This window comes from Hemiscyllium ocellatum, chromosome 12 (genome assembly GCF_020745735.1).
Source record: "Hemiscyllium ocellatum isolate sHemOce1 chromosome 12, sHemOce1.pat.X.cur, whole genome shotgun sequence".
Lineage (NCBI taxonomy): Eukaryota > Metazoa > Chordata > Chondrichthyes > Orectolobiformes > Hemiscylliidae > Hemiscyllium > Hemiscyllium ocellatum.
The window spans coordinates 60,572,316-60,594,253 of NC_083412.1; the positions used below are offsets into that span (position 1 = coordinate 60,572,316).

The window sequence follows — 21,938 nt, forward strand, 5'->3', positions numbered from 1 at the left end:
GGGGTCAGCATTGTCAGGGGTGAGTATTGTCAGTTAGTGACTATTATCAGGGGCAGAGTATTGTCGGGGCACTGAGTATTGTGGGCAAGTGAGTATTGTCGGAGAGTGAGTATTGTCGGGGGTTACTATTGTCAGGGAGTGAGTGTTGTCAGAGAGTGAGTATTGTCAGTTGTGAATATTGTCGGGGAGTGAGTATTGATGGGGGTGAGTATTATCAGGGAGGGAGTATTGTTGGTTGTGAGTATTGCTGGGGCAGGAGTATTGTCGGTTGTGAGTATTGTTGGAGGAGTGTGCATTGTCAGGGAGTGAGTATTGTTGAGGACTGAGTATTGTCCGGGACTAAATATTGTCAGGGACTGAGTACTGTCGGGGGTCGAGTATTGTTGGGGGTGAGTATTGTCGAGGTGAGTATTGTCAGGGTGGGAGTATTGTCAGATAGTGAGTATTGTCGGGTTGTGAGCATTGTCGGGGAATGAGTATTGTCAGAGGCTGAGTATTGTCGGGGGGTGAGGATTGTCGTAGAGGTGAATATTGTCGGGAAGTGAGTATTGTCGGGGTGAGTATTGTCAAGGAGATGAGTATTGTTGAGGAGGTGAATATTGTCAGGGGTGAGTATTGTCGGGGTGAGTATTGGCAGGGAGGTGACTTTTGTTGGGGAGATGAATATTGTCGAGGAGTGAGTATTATTGGGGTGTGTGAATTGTCAGGGAGTGAGTATTGTCGCTTGTGAGTATTGTCGGGTGGGAGTATTGTCGGTTGTGAGTATTCTGGATTAGTGGTGCTGGAAGAGCACAGCAGTTCAGGTAGCATCCAAGGAGCAGTGAAATCGATGTTTCGGGCAAAAGCCCTTCATCAGGATTGTCAGGGCGGGAGCATTGTCAGTTGTGAGTATTGTCAGGGAGCGAGTATTGTCAGGGAGTGAGTATTGTCGAGGACTGAGTATTGTCAGGGACTAAGTATTGTCGAAGACTGAGTACAGTCAGGAAGTGAGTACTGTCGGGGGATGAGTATTGTTGGGGGTGAGTAATGTCAGGGGTGAGTATTGTCAGGGTGTGAGTATTGTCGGGTAGTGAGTATTGTCGGGTAGTGAGTATTGTCGGGTTGTGCGCATTATCGGGGAATGAGTATTGTCAGAGGGTGAGTATTGTCGGGGGTAAGGATTGTCGGGGAGTGAGTATTTTCAGGGCGTGAGTATTTTCGGGGAGTGAGTATTGTCAGGGAGTGAGTGTTGTTGGTGAGGTGAGTATTCTCGGGAGTGAGTATTGTTGGGGTGTGGGTATTGTCAGAGAGTGAGTATTGTCGGGGGATGAGTATTGTCGGGGAGGTGAATATTGTCGGGGTGTGGGTATTGTCAGAGAGTGAGTATTGTTGGGGAGTGAGTATTGTTGGGGAGTGAGTATTGTCGGGGAGTGAGTATTGTCAGGGGGTGAGTATTGTTGGGGAGTGAGTATTGTCAGGGGGTGAATATTGTCGGGAATTGAGTATTGTCAGGGGGTGAGTATTGTTGGGGAGTGAGTATTGTCAGGGAATGAGTATTGTCGGGGGTGAATATTGTCGGGGAGGTGAATATTGTCGGGGAGTGAGTATTGTCGGGGTGTGGGTATTGCCAGAGGGTAGTATTGTTGGGGAGTGAGTATTGTCAGGGAGTGAGTATTGCCAGGGTGAGTATTGTCGGGGAGTGAGTATTGTCAGGGAGGTGAATGTTGTTGAGAAGGTGAATATTGTCGGAGGATGAATAGTGTTGGAGGGGTGAGTATTGTCGGGGGGTGAATATTGTCGGGGCGGAGTATTGTCACTTGTAAGCATTGTCGGGGGTGAGTATTGTCAGGGGATGAGCATTGTCAGTGTGTGAGTATTGTCAGTTGTGAGTATTGTCAGGGGGTGTGTGTTGTCAGGGAGTGAGTATTGTCGGGGACTGAGTATTGTCGGGGACTGAGTATTGTTAAGACTAAATATTGTCGAGGACTGAGTACAGTCGGGGAGTGAGTACTGTCGGGGGGGTGAGTATTGTTGGGGTGTGGGTATTGTCAGAGAGTGAGTATTGTCGGTTGAGTATTGTTGGGGAGTGAGTATTGTCTGGGTGTGGATATTGTCAGAGGGTGAGTACTGTTGGGGAGTGAGTATTGTCGGGGAGTGAGTATTGCTAGGGGGTGAGTATTGTCGGGAAGTGAGTATTGTCGGGGAGTGAGTATTGTCGGGGACTGAGTATTGTCGGGGGGTGAATATTGTCAGGGAGGTGAATATTGTCGGGGAGTGAGTATTATTGAGGTGTGGGTATTGTTAGAGGGTGAGTATTGTTGGGGAGTGAGTATTGTCAGGGAGGTGAATGTTGTTGAGAAGGTGAATATTGTCGGAGGATGAGTATTGTTTGGGGGGGGTGAGTATTGTCGGGGGGTGAATATTGTCAGGGGGTGAGTATTGTCGCTTGTGAGTTTTGTCGGGGCAGGAGTATTGTCAGTTGTGAGTATTGTTGGGGGCGAGCATTGTCGGGGATGAACATTGACAGTGTGTGAGTATCATCAGTTTGCGTATTGTCAGGGGGTGTGTATTGTCAGGGAGTGAGTATTGTCGGGGAGTGAGTATTGTCAGGGAGTGAGGATTGTCAGGGAATGAGTGATGTCAGGGAGTGAGTATTTTCGGGGAGTGAGTATTGTCGGGGACTGAATATTGTCAGGGACTAAGTATTGTAGAGGACAGAGTACAGTCGGGGAGTGAGTACTGTCGGGGAGTGATTACTGTTGGGGGTGAGTATTGTTAGGGGTGAGTATTGCCAGGGTGCGAGTATTGTCAGGTAGTGAGTATTGTCAGGTAGTGAGTATTGTCATAGGGTGAGTATTGTCGGGGTGAAGATTGTCGGGGAGTGAGTATTTTCAGGGCGTGAATATTGTCGGGGGTTGAGTATTGTCGGGGGTGAGTATTGTCGGGGGGGTGAGTATTCTCGGGGAGTGAGTATTGTTGGGGGTGTGGGTAATGTCAGAGAGTGGGTAATGTCAGAGAGTGAGTATTGTCAGGTGTTGAGTATTGTCGGTGAATGAGTATTGTCGGGGAGGTGAATATTGTCGGTGAATGAGTATTGTTGAGGTGTGGGCATTGTCAGAGGGTGAGTATTGTTGGGGTGTGAGTATTGTCGGGGGGTGAACATTGTCAGGGGAGGTGAATGTTGTTGAGAAGGTGAATATTGTCAGAGGATGAGTATTGTTGGGGGGGTGAGTATTGTCGTGGGGTGAAGATTGTTAGTGGGTGAGTACTGTCGGGGCGAGAGTATTGTCGGGGGTGAGTATTGTCAGGGGATGAGCATTGTCAGTGTGTGAGTATTGTCAGTTGTGAGTATTGTCAGGGGTGTGTACTTTCAGGGAGGTGAATATTGTTGGGGAGTGAGTATTGTCGGGGAGTGAGTATTGTCGGGGAGTGAGTATTGGCAGGGAGGTGAATATTGTCGGGGTGTAGGTATTGTCAGAGGGTGAGTATTGTTGGGGTGTGAGTATTGTCGGGGGGTGAATATTGTCAGAGGGTGAGTATTGTCGGCGAGGTGAATATTGTTGGGGAGGGTGAATATTGTCAGAGAGTGAGTATTGTCAGAGGGTGAGTATTGTCGGGGAGTGAATATTGCCGGGGATGAGTATTGTCGGGGGTGAGTATTGTCAGAGGGTGAGCATTGTCTGGGAGTGAATATTGTCGGGAGTGAGCATTCTCAGGGTGTGAATATTGTCAGGGGTTGAGTATTGTGGGGGGGTGAGCATTGTCGGGGAGTGAGTATTGCCAGGGGGTGAGTATTGTCGGTGCGAGTATTGGGGGGAGTGAGTATTGTTGGGGTTGATTATTATCAGGGTGCATGCATTGTTGGGGGGGTGACTTGTCGGGGGTGAGTATTGTCAAGAGGTGAGTATTGTCGGGGAGTGAGTACTGTCGAGGAGTGAGTATTGTTGGGAAGGGAGTTTGTCGGGGACTGAGTATTGTCAGGGAGTGAGTTTGTCAGGGAGGTGAATATTGTCGGGGGCTGAATACTGTCAGGGGTTGAGTATTGTTGGGGGGTGAACATTGTCGGGGAGTGAGTATTGCCAGGGGGTGAGTATTGTCCGGGACTGAATATTGTCAAGGGTGAGTATTGTCAGGGAGTGTGTATTCTTGGGGGTGAGTATTGTTGGCGAGTTAGCATTGTCAGGTCTGAGTATCATCAGGGAGTGAGTATTGTTGGGATGATGAAGGGAGTGAGCACTGTCAAGGGTTCATGGAGCATTAGCATTATTAGGGATTGTTGGGATGCAGGAGGCTGTGCATGTTGACTGATTTATTTAAAAACGGTGTAAGTCAGTGAATTGATGACAATTCTTGTGTCTTCAGTTCATGATGAATAAGGGACCTGGCTTTCTCCAGATTTGATTCTTGCCATTTGGTTTTCTGAATCCTCACTTGGAAAATACCATTGCGTCAAAATCCTGAAACTGTCTTTCTGACAGCATTGTGGGGTTTACCTACAGCGCAAAAAATTGCAATGGGTCAAGACAGCAGATCAAGGGCAATTAGGGATGGACATAGTGATGCTAACATCTTGTCAATGAATAAAAGAACTTACGATGAAATCTAGGTGCGAGCTCTTAGGAAGGTCACAAAGACTTGAGGGAAGGTCCGAAAAAGATTCCTTCAAAAGGTTTCAGGAGTTGAGGGATTGCACAGAATGTTGAAACTGGTGTTCTACTTACAGCAGAGGAGACTTGACAAAGACATTTAAAGTCATGAAGGATTTAAATAGAGTAAATACAGAGGTGTTTTCAATGACTGAAAAGTTAATACCAGAGAGCATTTCTTTCAACCGTTTAACATATAGGGAGCTCTGATATTTATTATTAATTTTGCAAACTTTACTTTTCATTGTAACAATACATTAGAGAGATGGAGTTCTCACAATCCCTTTGTTTACATTCTTTGATAACTGTTTTTCAATGAAGCAGCAAATTCCACTTGAAGTTATGATTTAATAAAAATAACCAGAGGGCATAGATTTAAACATGACTGGCAGAAGAACCATATGTTCTGGATTAGTGGTGCTGGAAGAGCACAGCAGTTCTGACAGCATCCTCGGCTGCTGCCTGAACTGTTGTGCTCTTCCAGCACCACTAATCCAGAATCTGGTTTCCAGCATCTGCAGTCATTGTTTATACCTAGAAGAACCATATGTGACAGGAGAAAAAAGACATTTATTTTCCAACAAAGTTGTTAGGATTTGGGAATGCAGTCATATGGGTATAGATTCACTGGTAGCCTTGAAAAGAGAATTGCATAATTACTTGACGGACAAAAATAATGCAGGAATCCAGTGGGACAGCAGGTAAATGGGATGAAGAGGATTGTTTTTCATTATAAACTGGTGCAGACTGAATAGACAGAATGGGCTCCTTCTTTGCTATTCCATGGTGTCAAGATATAAGTTTTCCACAATGCATACATTGTGGGGGTGGGTTCTTGTAGAGTACTGGTAGTGTGTACACCTCAGAGTTCTGAAGGAGATAGCTGAAGGGGCAGTGGAGGTGTTAGTGATCTTTCAGGTATCACTGGAGTCAGGGAGGGTCCTGGAGGACTGGAAAATCACTAATGTAACCCCCCTGTTTAAAAAGGGAGTAAGGCAGAAGATGGCAAATTATAGGCTGATTAGCCTGACCTGAGTCATTGGTAAGATTTTGGAGTCCATTGTGAAGGATGAGATTTTTGAATACTTGGAAGTGCATGGCAAAATAGGGCAAAGTCAAAATGGTTTCATTAAGGGGAGGTCATGCCTGATAAATCTATTATGATTCTTTGTAGAGGTAATGAGCAGGTTAGACCAAGCAGAGCCAATGTATGTTGGGTACTTCAACTTCCAGAGGCCTTTGACAAGATGCCGCACAGGAGGCTACTGAGTAAGGTACGGGCCCATGGTGTTAGAGGTAAGGTACTACCTTACCTCTAACAGGAAGTAGGGATAAAAGGTTCCTTCTCAGGAAGGCAGCCGGTGACAACTGGTGTTCTGCAAGGCTCAGTGTTGGGACCACAACTTTCCATTTTATACATTAATCATCCGGATGAAGGAATTGAGGGCAATCTGGCTACATTTGTAGATGATACAAAGATAAGTGGAGGGACAGGTAATATTGAGGAGGTGGGGAAGCTGCAGAAGGATTTAGATAGATTGGGAGAGTTGGCAAACAAATGGCAGATGGAGTACAATGTGGGAAAGTGTGAGGTCATGCACTTTGGTAGGAAGATTAGTAGATGGACTATTTACTAACTGGGGAGAAAAATTCAGAAATCTGAAGTGCAAAGGGTCTTAGGAGGTCTAGTCCAGGATTCCCTCAAGATAAAGTCACAGGTTGAGTTGGTAGTTAGGAAGGCAAATACAATGATGGCATTTATTTTGAGAGGACTTGAATATAAAAGCAAGGATTTACTTCTCATTCTCTGTAAGGCTCTGGTCAGGCCACATTTAGAATATCGTGAGCAATTTTAGGCGCCATATCTCAGGAAGGACATACTGGCCCTGGAGCGGGTCCAGAGGAGTTTCACAAAAATGATACCAGAAATGAAAAGCTTAATGTATGAGGACTCTGGGTCTATATGCGATAGAGTTTAGAGGGATGAGGGGGGGATTTAATTGAAACTTACAGAATACTGAACATCCTGGACAGAGTGGATGTTGGGAAGATGTTTCCATTAGCAGGAGAGACTAGGATCCAATGGCACAGCCTTAGAGTAAAGGGCAGACCCTTTAGAACAGAGATGAGGAGAAACGACTTCAGCCAGAGAGTGGTGAACCTATGGAATTCGCTGCCAAAGAAGGCTGCGGAGGCCAGATCATTGAGGAGATTGAAGACAGAGATAGATAAGTTCTTGATTGTCAAGGGGATCAAACGTTACGGGGAGAAAGTGGGAGAAGAGAGTTGAGAAACCTATTGGCCATGATTGAATGGTGGAGTGGATTCAATGGGCTGAATGGACTTCTGCTCCTATGGTCTTCTGAAGCCTATTTCTGCCCCAGGAGGCTTGCATTCAAATCCATCTGCTCCAGTGGTGTGTCTTGACATCGCTGATTGTTTTAAAAATATTTGTGATCAGCAGGGTGATTAGCTATTTAATTGGAATGATCAAAATATCTGATTCTTTAAAGGGAATGTTTCAGTGCCTTTGAGATGGTAGTTCCTATTTAGGCGAACAACTTGCAAAAGGTAAAGGATCTGTAAAACTGTTTGCATTCTTCATCCTCATTTGTTGAATAGATATGGTTTACAGTTGCCATTATGATATTGAACCCCTAGAGCTAAGAATAAAGGTGGGACAAACAATCAATATTATCGAACAAATCAGATAGCAACCTCAGTCTGAATCTATGCAATTAAACACTGAAATCAGAAGTTGTTGCTCCCCCAACCCCACCCCCACGCCTAGCTGCATAATGACAAAACTTCACGGATGTACTCAGTATTAAAATCCATGGTAAGGGACATGAAGTTGCAACATTTACCCACTTATTGCACTATTAAACACAACAGAAGGATAATTTGATGTAATTGTCACCTCAAGAATAAGTATTTTCATGTGTCATATCTTCTACCTCACTGAAAACAACTGAAAAATCACCCAAACTACCGCATGTATTGTAGTGGAGTAATTTAACATTCTATCCACCACTCCACCCCCACCCCCACCCCATCCCACCCCAGGTGTAGAGCCCAAAGGCTTAGAGCAAGCTGCAGATCCATTGAGAGGGAACCGATAACCTGGCTGGGAGATTCGCTGGTTCTACTCGGGAGCCTTTAAATTGATTGGGGGATCCTAAGTACGAGTGAGAATAGCAAGACAGACGAAGATGATTCTGAAATTAAAGAGAACAAGTTAATTAGACAAGGGAGGCAAGAGCATATCTGATAACAAGGTAACTGTGACGAATTAAGCTGCATTTATTTCAATGCAAAGGGTACAAAATTGGCTTGATGGTGGGAGACAGCGAGTGGTCGTGGAAGGTGGATTATCAGACTGGAGGCCTGTGAAGAGCTCGCTGCTGGGCCCACTATTGTTTGACATTTATATAAACTATTTGGATGAGTATTTAGGAGGCATGATTAGTCAGTTTGCCAATGACACCAAAATTGTTGGTATAGTTGACAGTGAAGAAGGTTATCTAAGATAATAGAGGGATCTTGAAACTTTAGCCCGTGGGCTGAGATAGAAGGAGTTGATTTGGATACATGTGAGGTACTGCCTTTTGGTAAAACAACAAGGGCAGGACTTATACAGTTAATGGTTGGGCCCTAGGAAGTGTTGTAGAACAGACACACCTCAGGGAGCAGATACATAGTTCTTTGAAAGTTGCATCACAGGTAGACAGGATAATTAAAAAGGCATTTAGCACGCTTGCTTTCATTGCTCAGACCTTTGAGTATAGGAGTTGGGATGTTATGCAGGACATTGGTGAGACCTCTTCTGGAGTTCTCTGTGCAGTTCTGGTTGCCCTGCTATAGGAATAATATTATTAAACTGGAGAGTGTCCAGAAAAGATTTACCAGGATGTTGCCTGGCTGGAGAATTTGGGTTATAAGGAGAAGCTGGATAGACTGGGGCATCTTTCACTGGAGCTTTGGAGGTTGAGGGGTGAACTTATAGAGGTTTATAAAATCATGAGGGGCATAGATAAGGTGACTAGCAAAGGTCTTTTCCATAGAGTGGGGGAATTCAAAACTTGAGGGCATATTTTTAAGGTGAGAGGAGAAAGATTTATAAGGACCTGAGGAACAACTTTTTCACACACAGGGTGCTGTGTATGTGGCATGAACTGTCGGAGGAAGTGGTAAATGGAGGTACAGTTACAACATTTAAAGACATTTGGATAGGGAACATGAATAGGCAAGGTTTAGAGTGATATGAGCCAAATAGGGGCAAGAGGGACTGGCTTAGTTAGGGAAACTTGGTTGGCATGGATAAGATTTCTGTACTTTATGACTATATGGCTCTATATATGCAATATTATGGTAATATTTAATTTTGCGCTACTGTTTGTCACCAGCATATGGCGCTGATGTTCTTTACAAATGTGTCTTGTCCCACAGTACATCAAGTTTGCATCTCAAGTATACCATTAAACTGATTTTTTTATCGATTGATTAATTACAGAATATTACAAAATGAAAAAATACTGCTCCAGCGACAAAGCAGACTCATTGCAAACACATCATTTCAGCTGACCAGCAACTGCTGCTTCAGTAAACATAATTTGAAGATAACCTTGAATAAACTTCAGATGTAGAAATTTTTAAAATGAATCTATGCATAATGGTAATTCAAAAAGCAACATAATTCTTTATCTTTGGTAAAATGTCTGAAAATTTAGCATTAATAGTTTATTAAAGTCGGATTTCTCTAAATGACAGTTTGTTTCTTTAATGCTAGATCTGGCTTTCTCCATTTAATAGAATTGAGAAAAGTGTAGGCTGTATTTTTCCTTCTCAAAATCCTGCAGTCCTATAAACTCTGTCCTCCCCACTGGTTCCATTTGCCCTATCGATCTAGTTCATAAAATCCCTCAGTTCAACTGCTCTCAGCTTTTCACATACTTCAGTGATCCTTAACTTTAAGCTCCTACATCCTCAGTCCCCTCTCAGGCTCCTCTTTATAACTCAGCCTCTCCATATAATATCTGTGCACAATGTTTCGGCCACATTGGTCTTTCCTCAGCAACTCCCTACATAAATGATTCTACTTTGTCACCTTATCCTGCTTTCAAAAGCCTTTCTAATAACCTAGTCTGTGTCTACTTGGTTAACTTCACTTGAACGAGCTTCTATTTCCTTTATTACTTTCTGGCAGTGACCACATTTCTTCTGTTCAGTTAACTGCTCAGAGACATTTTCCTTACATAAACCATGCTATAGAAATGCAATTTGTCTTAAAGCTATTTTTGACATTACTATATTCAGCCAGATAAGAAGTTGCACAGAATTTATTTAACAATCTGAGCTAAAGTTAATGTCATATTAAAACACTTAGCAACCGCATAAGTGGCTGAGTCTTATGAACTTAACTAAAATAGCATAGTGAGGTTCATTATGCTCAAATATATTTAACCCAAAAAACAGTTTATTATAACATTCAGAAATTCTAATTACCTTTATTCCTTACTTGTGTTGTGTTCTGTAAATGTAACTTCCAAAATTGGAAGGAAATCTATCTGAATTGCTGTCTGAGAAGTTTTAATTTCCAATACTATTGTGATTTTATAAACAAGTATTAACAGTTTTGAAATAGATATAGCAATGTAAATATCAGGATAGCTTTTCCTAGTAAATTATTTCCTTCTGATCACACATTTTGTCATTCAGTCCAAACCATTTGGCAAAATACATAATAATTGTAATAACTGCAATGGTTACAAACTCAACTGAAAAAGCTCACCAATGTGTTTACGCATTTAATTACAGTTTTGAGTGCATCACAGGATGTAATGCAAATGTTAGTGAGATGTTAATTATATTAAACATTCAATCTTTTCCTTTCAAGTTCATGATCTTGTCAGAACCTCTTGATCATATTCGTCTCAGTCTCAATTATCAGGGGAATTATTTCATTGCTTGCTCCAAAGATGCATTGAAAATATAGTGTATTCATTGTCATTTTACATTTTAAGTCATAATCTTTGGAAGTCTGAAGAAATCACATTAAAAGGTAAACACTGGATTCCAGAATATATTATTCTGAAAGACACTGCTATCCAATCTTCTACTAAAGGAACTTTACATCTCCCCTAACTGGGCTGAAATCAAACTCAAGTCATAAAGCTGAAAAGGTAATGAGAAGTAACTCCCATATGCACCACAAACCACCTGGTTCCATCATTCAGCTTTGGGCTTTGAGCAGAATGTAACTGACAAAATGTATCTAAGCTTCACAGAGTGGCTGTGCTCCAGTAAAAACAATAACTCACATTTGTAATACACTCATGACACAAAATAAAGTCCCAAACCACTTAATAGTCATATTAAGTACTGGTAGGAAAAAGGATACTGTGCCAAAGAAGGCGAGGTTTGGAGCAATGACCAAAGATTCGCTTAAATATATGATTTTTTTTTAAAAGGGAGAGGTAGAAGGGTTTGCGAAAAGAACATTTACCAATGCAAAGCTTAAAAATGTGTTGCTGGAAAAGCACAGCAGGTCAGGCAGCCTCAAAGGAGCAAGAGAATCGAAGTTTCGGGCATTAGCCCTTCTTCAGGAAAGGTCTTCTTCCTGAAGAAGGGCTTATGCCTGAAACGTCGATTCTCCTGCTTCTTTGATGCTGCCTGACCTGCTGAACTTTTCCAGCAACACATTTTTAAGCTCTGATCTCCAGCATCTGCAGTCCTCACTTTCTCCTAGTTGATTTACCAGTGCAAAGCTAGCAGCAGTGTCAATGCTGCTGTTTAAGTGATCAAGTAAAGAACATTTATACATGTCAAAGGAAGAGAATTAATTCATCCAACAGGCATACTTCAAGACTTATATTGCGAAATAGAAGTTATTCACAATATTCTGATTTGTTTATTTGCCTTGGTTACAGTGTTTTTCAACTAGGTCCAAATTTGTCCACAATGATCTTCTCTTTTGAGATATATTGATCTTCCAGCAATGGTGTCCCAAGCTCAGATGTGCAGTACTACTTCATTTCTCTTAAGGAATCATTCTAAAGCTTGGAAAATTGAACGAGGTTCCTGTTGATCTCAGAAATATTTCTGCAACCTGAATTGGAGAACAAGACATTGGTGATGTTAAATAAAACTCAAGTGAATTAACCTGTTGCTATCACATGCTATGCAATAATTTAAAAGAAGCTTCTGTCTTACACAATATCAAACAATTCCTGGCTGATCTGGGAACAGAACTTTGAATGGAAAATGTCCTACAAGTGGCACTATTCAGTGTTGGCCCACAGCATGAAAGATGTTCCTCTGTTTCACAGAATCTACAACCCAGGGAGCAGTCTCAGAATAAGGGGTAGGCCACTTAGGCCTGAGATGAAAAGGAATTTCTTCACCCAAAGGCCAGTGAAACTTTGGAATTCTGAATCCCAGAAGGCAGTATAGGCCCTGTTATGTTCAATCCGAACAGTGACACATTTCTAGATCGTTTCTTTTTATTCACTCATGGGACAATGGCATCTCTGGTTTGGCCAGCATTTACTGCCTATCCCTAACGGCTTGAGAGCAGTTATGAGTCAACCACTTTGCTGGAGGTCTGTAGTCACATGTAGGCCATGCCAGGTAAGAATGACAGAGTTCCTTCCTTAAAGGACATTAATGACCCAGATGAATGTTTCCAACAATCAACATTTGACCCTTAATTCCAGATTTTGTTTTATTGAATACAAATTGTACCATGTGCCATGGCAGGATTTGGACCCGGGTCCCCAGATCATGAGCTGTGCTTCTGGATTAATAGTCTAGCAGTAATACCACTAGGCCAATGCTTCCCCACATAGTAAAGATATTTAAGAGGTATGAGGATAGTACAGGCTACTGGCCTTGAGATTGAAGATCAGCTATGACCTAATTGAACAACAGAGCAACAAAAGATGATAAATGGTCTAGTCCAGCTTCTATCTTTCTAACTAGTAAAGTGCACTTCAGAATGCAATCATCTGAAGACATGTTATGCAGATCATTTCAAATTTTATGCATGATAGTTTATTGCAAATGACAAACTTGCAAGCTTTATTGGGCAACACATGGAGGATTTTAAAAATTGTTATGCAATATATTACTATCCAAGATGTTAATAAAGTTCATGTGCAGCTTTATGTTTAATAAATCTGGATATATACATGATTGAAGCAAATATACCATCATTCATAAGGATGTTTTGCTGTCAATTTATTAAGAAATAATCATGAAATCACTCAGCAGAAATTGGAGAATTTTTGTCAATAAGTTAGAAAAGCTGATTAACCAACATATTGCAAAACATGGGGTTATATTGAAGCCTAGCAATTTAGATTGCATTGTGTTAAAACTGTATGAATTATGCTTTCATATGCTATTTAACTTCTTGCTTCTATTGAGTTTGTACCCAAAGTGATTATGGTTTAAGTTTGTGCACAGACTTTATAAAAGTTCAGGAGACTAAATATACTCACAATACTGCTTTTGTTAAGAGCAAAACACCCACCATTTAGTTGCATGGAATCAAAGATGCATGTGCACCTGTACTTCATTATTTTCTGTCTAAGGTGCAAGTGAGGATTAAATATCATCTGCTTTGTTCAGACCTCATCAATATATCTTGTGTATTTATGCAGGTTTGTTTTTTTTCCTCTACCATGCCTTTGTCTCCAAGCAACCAGAACAAGTGTCAGCGAGATTATGAGTATTGATTCAATCTCTCGTCAACTGTATATTTTGCCTGCTGTTTGATTATATTCTTCACTAACATTTGACATTTCACTGCTTATTTTGACTTCTATTTCTTTTGTCACCCAGGTAGCTCCTGAATACATTATAGCCAAGAATGTTTAGTGTCCATTCTTACCGACATTTAAGACAGATCTCCATTATGGCCATTTTGTCATCACCCTATGTGACAGATTGTGCCTGAGGCCATCAACCGTATTCGTCTCTGTCCTCAGGTTATCATACATGTATTCCAACAGCATGTCTGTGTGCTTTGCTTGTTTCCTCTAATTTAAGTATTATGGTTGCGATGGACAAGATGGGCCAAATATTGTGCTGTACCATTTCTGTGGTTCTATCTACACAATTCTTCATTCTATTGCCTGTGGTACTTCATTTTTCGAGTTTTCTCCCCTCATTGCTGCAACATCCTGGTTCCCAGTCAAATTAGTCATTAGCCTCTGCATTATTTGACAGTCACAAGAGAACGACATACAGCTTTTATGACACTACAGCTGGTGACCTCAATTCAAAACCCCCTTATAGTAGAACACAGATTCCAGGAGACGCACAATATCGTCCAGTCAACTGATGGTTGCTGAGGTAATTTTTTGGACTGTTCAGAAAAGAATTGTTCTCTTCATTTCAGGAAAATCTTCAATATTACCATCACTTACTAAATACAATCCAGAATGATAGTGTAGTCTTTATAAAATTGGACCAGTAATCTATAAAACTGGAGTTTTTATAGATTAGTTCAATTCAAATACCATCACTGGGGAATTTAAAAACAGTGAATTAAATATAATCACAGAATCCCTACAGTGTGGAAGCAGGCCATTCAGCTCATTGAGTTCACACCGAGTTTCCGAAGATTATCCTACTCAGACCCAACACCTACCCTATCCTATCTCTGTAAACATGCATTTCCCATGGCTAATCCACCTAGCCTGGACATCCCTGGACACTTTATGGGCAATTTAGCACAGTCAATCCACCTAACCTGCCCATCTTTGGACTGTTGGAGGAAACCCATGCAGACACAAGGAGACACCCAAACTAACACAGTTGGTAGAGATTGTGAAATTACTAAATTTCTCTAAAAACACATATCAGCAATGAGCTTCACTTTCCAAGAACGTTATGACAGGACCTAGCAACTTCCTCAAATGTACCAAAATGCTACAAGATAGTTTAGTAAGAATAAAACTGTACTAACCACCTAGCATCAACCAAGGCATCAGATTCAACTCTGCAAAGTCCACCTCATCAACATCTGGGGCTTCTGCTAAGATCGGCAGAAGTATCTAACAAACTAGCTAAGCAACAGCCTGACTAAGTAACAATCACTGAATCATAGCTCTCACCCAATATCTTGGACTCCTCAGTCACGAATCCTCTAGCTAGATTCTGTCACAGATGTGGCAGGACAATGGTTTAGAGTCAGGAGGGAGAGGCCCTGGAAGTCATTAGCTCCAAAAGTCTCATAACAACAGCTCAAACATAGTCAAGGAAACCACCGACTGATAGCCACTTAACACCCTTCTCAGCTGATGAATCATGAATTTCATGTTGCACACTATTTAGAGGTTGACGATACAGACATAAAATGCACTCTGGTAGAAGACATTAAATCTCCACCAATTAGAATGATTTGGCATCACTATCAATGAACAAGCCGACCAAATCCTGAGGGCTATATCTGTCAGGCTGATTCCACAGCAATTGGTGACTGAATCAAGATGAGGCAAAAGTGTACTTCACCACAATACCTGTCATAGATGCATTTGTCCATGATAGTATTGAGTGGAATGACCACCACATAGTCCTTATGAGACTGGGCCCTCAACTTTTTATAATTAACATCAAGGATTTATATGAGGACAGTGTAGACAAAGTAAATAAATTCACATATGACAAAAAGATAGGTAGGGAGGTATTTAATGAAGAAGATGTTAGACGTTTGCAGAAGGATGTGGATAGGTTATGTGAGTGGCCAAAATCTGGACTTGATGGAGTATAATATGGTAAAATATGAAGTTGCTCATTTTTTGCAGGGTGAGTGAAAAAGTGGAGTGCTACTTAAATAGAGAGCAGCTGCAGAATTCCAAGGTGCAGAGGTATCCAAGCATTCTGGTGCAGGAGCTGCAAGAAGTTACTATGCTGGTACAATGCATCAGCAAGGTGGGTAAATGGGATAAACTATTCTTTGTTATGAGAGGAACTGAACATAAAAGTAAGGATGTTATGTTTCAGATATACAGGGCAATGGCATATTGTTTATAGAGTGCATTGTTGGTCTCCCTATTAAAAGAAGGACATAAATACATTGTAGGTGGCCCAGAGAGGTTTACTAAGTTAACATCCAGATGAGTGGGTTTTCCTAACAGGTAGGATAGGCCGGATTGCCTCACACAGAAGACTGAGAGTTGCTTAATTTAAGTTTATAAGATCCTGAATGGACTTGACAAGATGGATATGGAAAGGATGTGCGTGTTAATCCAGAACTAGATTGCAGTGCTATAAACATTGGAGCTCATTCTTTTAGCACCGAGATGGGAAACATGTTTATCTGAAGGTTTTATGACTTTGGAACTCCATGTTTCAGGAAATGGTGAAAGTGGGATCATTTTTTAAAGGCAGAGATAGATAAATCCTGTCAAGCAATGGAATCAAAAGTTTTCTGGGGTAAGTGGGATCACGGAATTCAGAACTCCAACAGATGTTATTGAATGGCCGAGCAGGTTCAAGAGGCCACCTGGTCTACTCCTCAAATTTTGTCTTTTGCATGACTTGCATCTTCATATTGAGGACGTCCACAATTGTCTTGGGTGATAGAACACTGTGCTAATTGAGATAGATCCAAGACAGATCTAGCAGATTAAAACTGGACATACATGAGGATATGTGGGACCATCAGTAGCAACAAGGTTATATTTCAATGCGACGTTTGAACTCACAGCTCAACATATTTCTCCCTCGAACATTACCTTCACGCTAGGGGACCAACCCCAGTTTAATGAGGCAGAGTGTTCCAAAACACCTGACATATATGAAAATGATGTGCCAACATGGTGAAGTTATGACATAAACCAGCTTGCATATTAAACAGCAGAAGCAACATGCTATAAAATGCCAAGGGACTCTTTCTCCCCACCAACACAACCAACATATTAGCTCCACATTCTGATATCTGGCCATATTCAGGACAATTAAATGGTTTAGAGGAATTGAACACTTCAGAAACTTCCCAACCTCAAGTCTGGGTAAACTCTCCATGTGAATAAGGCAGAATCTTCAGTCAGAATTGACAAATGGATGATCTATTTCAGCATACTTCTGAAGCTCTCACTATCACAGAGGCTAGTCAATTCATAAAATTTGGCCAAGACATGAGAAGAACCATCATTTCATTTGCATGTATTGAGAACATAGACGTGATTAGGTCCAACTGATCCATTCTCATGCTAATGTGCTGAAAGAGCTCCTGCCACATTTCTTCATCTAACCCTGTCAACATATCCTTCTATTCCGTTTCTTATGGACTTACAGAGCTTAGCCATAATTATACCTTTGCTTTCTCCTCAACTATTCCATATGTTCTAAATTCTCACTACTGTATGAGTAAAGAGGCTTCGCCTGATCTTTATTTTTATTTTATTGGCAAAGCTATATTTATTAGGCCCCGGATTTGGAGTCTCCACAGGAATAATTTAAGTATATTTCACACTGATGAAGAATGAATTGAAACTGCAATGTGCAGTAATACTACAGCATGTTCAGAAAAATGCAACATAAATGAATGTTAACCAATGCACATATATTAAAGTCAGTTGCACTTTTTACTTGAGCTTCTCAGAGTGTAATCCATCCCTAATTCAACTTCAGTAATGCATAAAAGGCAACCTTCTACATAGAGCAATGACCTTGCAAAGTAGATAACCTTCATATCTTTGAATGAACTGACGGTGGCACAGTGGTTAGCACTGCTGCCTCACAGTGCCGGAGACCCGGGTTCAATTCCCGCCTTAGGTGACTGACTGTGTGGAGTTTGCACGTTCTCCCCGTGTCTGCATGGGTTTCCTCCCACAGTCCAAAGATGTGTGCAGGTCAGGTGTATTGGCCATGCCAAATTGCCCATAGTGTTAGGTAAGGAGTAAATGTATGGGTATGGGTGGGTTGCGGGTTGGTGTGGACTTGTTGGGCCGAAGGGCCTGTTTCCACGCTGTCAGTAATCTAATCCTAATGGGCCAGAATTTCATTTAGACGGGCAGACTCCTGCCTGAACAAACTTGGGCAAACTCCCCAGTTCTGTCCACTGGTAAACTGCAGGATTTCAACCTGTTAAACTGTAGAATGATCCCTGTGCATCATCACAGCCTAGGTTCTGTGCCTCAACTCTTTAGATTCATGTAGGTATGGTACAACTCCACAGGAAGAGAAAATACACCAAATCAGACAAACTGACTCACTACTTGTAAAATTATTAGTAGCGTGGTTTGGAGAACTTGTTTGTATGCATGTCAAGAGAGTGCCTCAGGATATTCCATATGTTATCTGAAAGATAGTACATCACTCATTCTGTAGTTCACTGAATCTCAAGTCTACATCATGAACTCAGGTCTTTGGGGTAGGAACTGAGTTTCTAACTCAGCAGTGACACCAGCCAAACTCACATCTTTGTGAGGATGGGAAGATATTAATAGTATTGGATAGCAATTTTTTAAAGCAACTTATTTGGGCACCTTATGATAAACCTCCAGGACAGGTGGAACTTGAACCCAGACCTCCTAACTAGACAATACAACAGTGCCACAAGAGTCCTCGTATGATTGGACACACTAAGGTAATGTGCCCTATTGATCTTTAACAGTCACTCAAGAGAGCAAAAGCGATGTATTCTTCAGCCTGAGCTATATTTCAAGCCACATTCCACAATGTGTAAACTTGCACTGCTGCAGTCAGCAAAGACTGAATGTACTTACCAGCCAAAGCCATTGATAAACGAAATTCATCATTCAAAATCTGCAAAATTTCTTTGACTCCCTCTTCTCCCTAAAAGTAAAGTAATACATTAATGTTTACAAATTGATTTCCATCAAAATTCTGTAATTCAAGAATTTTAAATCTCCCAGTTGTGTAAGTAATGTTGGGTGTACAACAAAAGACTTAATGCATAGACACTATTATTTGCGTGTTTCAATATATTTAAAGAAATCCTGATGTTGAACAGCACAATATCAGAGTCACCCAAGTAATCCTGGACTCTTTATAACATCAGTGCTGGTCAAAACAAGCAACAAGATAAATTCAATAGAAATTTTGTGCGTTGCACAATAACACAACAACTTGCTGAAATTCTGCTGCATATTTGTGATTGACATAGCATTCATATATTACGGCAGTTTCAAGAGATTACTTCAGTCCCCTCAGTTTGTTATTATCTAGGTTAGCACTATTTGAGTCATAGAGTTATACAGCCGGTTCACGCCAACCATGTTCCCATGCTGAACGAGTCTCACCTGCTGCAATTGGTCCATACTCCTCTAAACTTTCCTTTTCATGAATCAGGGGGCGTGATATTCAGTGATGGGAAGTTGTGGAAGGGCAACTGAAAGTTTATGATCTCAGTTCCCTGAGGTTTTGGCATGGACAAGAAATTCATTGAAGACAGGATCACTGAAGAGATCAGCTTTCTTGTCAATGAGCGTCATAAGGGTGAGTGCTTGGTGGGTCATGTAAAACTGAGATTAATTGTTCCCTCTAAATTGACACCGACACAAAAGATTTTTACTTGAGTACAAGATCCCAACACCAACTTTAGATCAAGAGAATGTTCCAAGGCAGCATCCACACATTAATGCTGCTGCTGCTGCTGCTGCTGTGAGGATTCAGGTCTATGCTTCCCCTCAATTCAACTTGGGTCTGCCTGATCAGCAAAGATTCTGCCAATTGCGGAGCAAGTCTGCTTGAAGGGTTCACCACAAGAGTCCTCTGGCCACTTTTTTGACATCGCCTCCGCGTGTTGGCGACAAACATTCTCGCGTATGTGGCAGTGATGTGGGTGTTGAGGTACCTAGATTTCCTGAGCTACAGCGATGGTAAGGCTCCCAGGTCTGTCACTGGTAGGGTGGCCTGATGGGGCCCCTCAAGTTCCAGGTGCCAATACAACTTGCAGATGAGTGGAAAGCACCCTTGCGGGATTTTTTTTTAATTTTAAAATGCGGACTAGTCAGTTCACACCAATTTTTGAAAGGAGACAGAAGGGCATGACACTGGTGCAGCGGCAAGGGAATTTGAAAGTAATTTGAGTCCAGACTCTGATGTGTAGGCCCAGACATGACAGGGGCTGTGTCTGGTTGTCTGCTCCTGCACAAAGCTTACTGAATTACTTCCATTCCTTCAGTGTGGACGGTAGTTGATAAAAGTTAGGTGTGAAGGTTCATTAACAGCCAATCTCACACTCTTTCCAACTCTCGGGTCAATTTAGGGATTTGTTTGTTAAAACCAGTGGTCCATTTCACCCCTAAGATCTGTTTGTTCCTCCTCTTCTTGATGTGACATAACTGACAGGTAAAGTACCGTAATCCCTCTCTCTCACTAAGTGGACAGAACTAGTGCTTGACTTTAGCCTTAAACATGCCCCAGGTGAGGGGTTGAAAAGGTGGGACCTTTATAGCAACTGCAGTGTGAGAATTCAGAAAATGCTATTTTTTCAAACATTTATAAATGGGAGTTGGCGTCGCTGACTGCCAGCAACATTTTGCCCATGTCTAGTTGCCTCTTCAGAAGGACATGGTGAGCTGTCGAGTTGAACCACTGCAGTCCATATGCTGTAGGTGACCCACAATGTCCTGATGGAGGGAATTTCAGGAGTTTGATTCCGTGATGCTAAATAGCGATACATTTCCAAGTGAGGATGGTGAGTGGCTTGAAGGGGAATTTGCAGGTGGTGATGTTCCCATGTATCTGCTGCCCTTGTCCTTCTAGATGGAAGTGGTCAAGGGTTTGGAAGGTGCTTTCAAGGTATATTTAGTGAACTTTTGGAGTGCATCTTGTAGCTTGGTTGAAGGGTGACATGGTGGCACGGTGCTTAGCACTGCTGCCTCACAGCACCGGGGACGTGGGTTCGATTCCAGTCTCGGTTGACTGTCTGTGTGGAGTTTGCATGTTGCCCAGTGTCTATATGGGTTTCCTCCAGGTGCTCCAGTTTCCTCCCACAGTCCAAAGATGTGTAGGTTAGATGAATTAGCCAAGGTTAATTGCCCATAGTGCTCAGGGATATGTAGGTTAGGTGCATTAGAGTAGGGGAATGGGTCTGGATGGGATACCCTTCAGAGGGTTGGTGTGGAGTTGTTGGGCCAATGGTCTGTTTCCATACTGTAGGGATTCCATGATTCCAATTTATCCCAAATGTCATTTAAAGATAAGTGCACCTGCATCCACTGGCAGTTTATTCCACATACAAGTCACTATCTGTAAAAACGTTGCCCCTCATGTCCTTTTTGAATCTCTCTCTTCTCACCTTAAAAATATGCTCTCTAGGTTTGAATTCCCTGACCTTAAGGGAAAGACCTTTGTTGGTCACCTTATCTATCCCTCTCATGATTTTATAAACCTCAATAAGGTCACCCCTCAACGCCCTACACTCCAGTGAAAAATGTCCCAGCCTATCTAGACTCTCCTTATAACTCAAACCCTCCAGTCCAAGCAACATCCCGATAATCTTTTCTGAACCCTCTCCAGTTTAAGACAGATCCTTTCTCTAGCAGAGCAACTAGAACTGCACACAGAACCCCAGAAGCAGCCTCAATGACATCCTGTACAACCTCAACATGACGTTCCAGCTCCTATACTCGACGGTCTGAACAATGAAGGCAAGCATGCTAAATGCCTTTTTACCCACCCTGTACCTGAGTCCCTAGGTCTCTCTGTTCTACAACACTACCCAGGGAGAAAATTATGACTGTAGACGCTAGAGATCAGAGTCGAAAAGTATGGCGCTGAAAAAGCACAGCAGGTCAGGCAGCATCCGAGGAGAGGGAGAATTGATTTTTCGGGCATAAGCCCTTCATTAGGAATGCAGTGGGGATGGGGGGCAGGGGCTGAGAGGTAAATAGAAGGGGACTGGGGCTGGGGGGAAGGTAGCTGGGAAAGCAATAGGTAGATGCAGGTGGGGTGTGATGGTGATAGGTCAGAGTGAAGGATGGGAAGGAAGATGGACGAGGGAACAGTTCAAGAGAGTGATGCCAAGTTTGAGGATTGGTTCCTGGGTGAGATGGGGGGGAAGGGAGATAAAGAAACTGGTGAAATTGACGTTATGCTGTGTGGGGGTTGGAGGGTCTCAGGGCGGAAGATAAGACATTCTTCCTTCAGGTGTCAGGAGGCCCAGGACTGACATGTCCTTGGCAGAGTGGGAGGGAGAGTTGAAGTGGTCGGCCACGAGGTGTTGGGGTTGTTTAGCATGTGTGTTCTCTAAAATGTTCCGCAAGTTGGCATCCTGGCTCCCCAGTGTAGAGGAGACCACATCGAGAGCGACATACATAGCAGATGAGGTGT

At 42.2% G+C, this 21,938-nt stretch overlaps 1 protein-coding gene across 2 annotated transcripts in view; it reads right to left on the minus strand.

Annotated features, from left to right (window-relative positions):
* Positions 1–11,459: 11,459 nt before the first annotated feature.
* hao2 (hydroxyacid oxidase 2 (long chain)) overlaps positions 11,460–21,938 on the minus strand; it is a 37,093-nt gene continuing 26,614 nt past the window's right edge. The window contains exons 7-8 of one of the 2 annotated variants that reach the window (XM_060833094.1): positions 18,365–18,434; positions 11,460–11,733 (exon numbers count right to left, since the gene is read on the minus strand). In XM_060833094.1, the coding sequence (XP_060689077.1) occupies positions 11,678–11,733; positions 18,365–18,434 (126 nt within the window). In that variant the 3' untranslated portion in view covers positions 11,460–11,677. Of the gene's footprint in view, positions 11,734–18,364; positions 18,435–21,938 lie in introns of those variants that run through there. The other variant, XR_009645240.1, reaches the window with a different exon arrangement.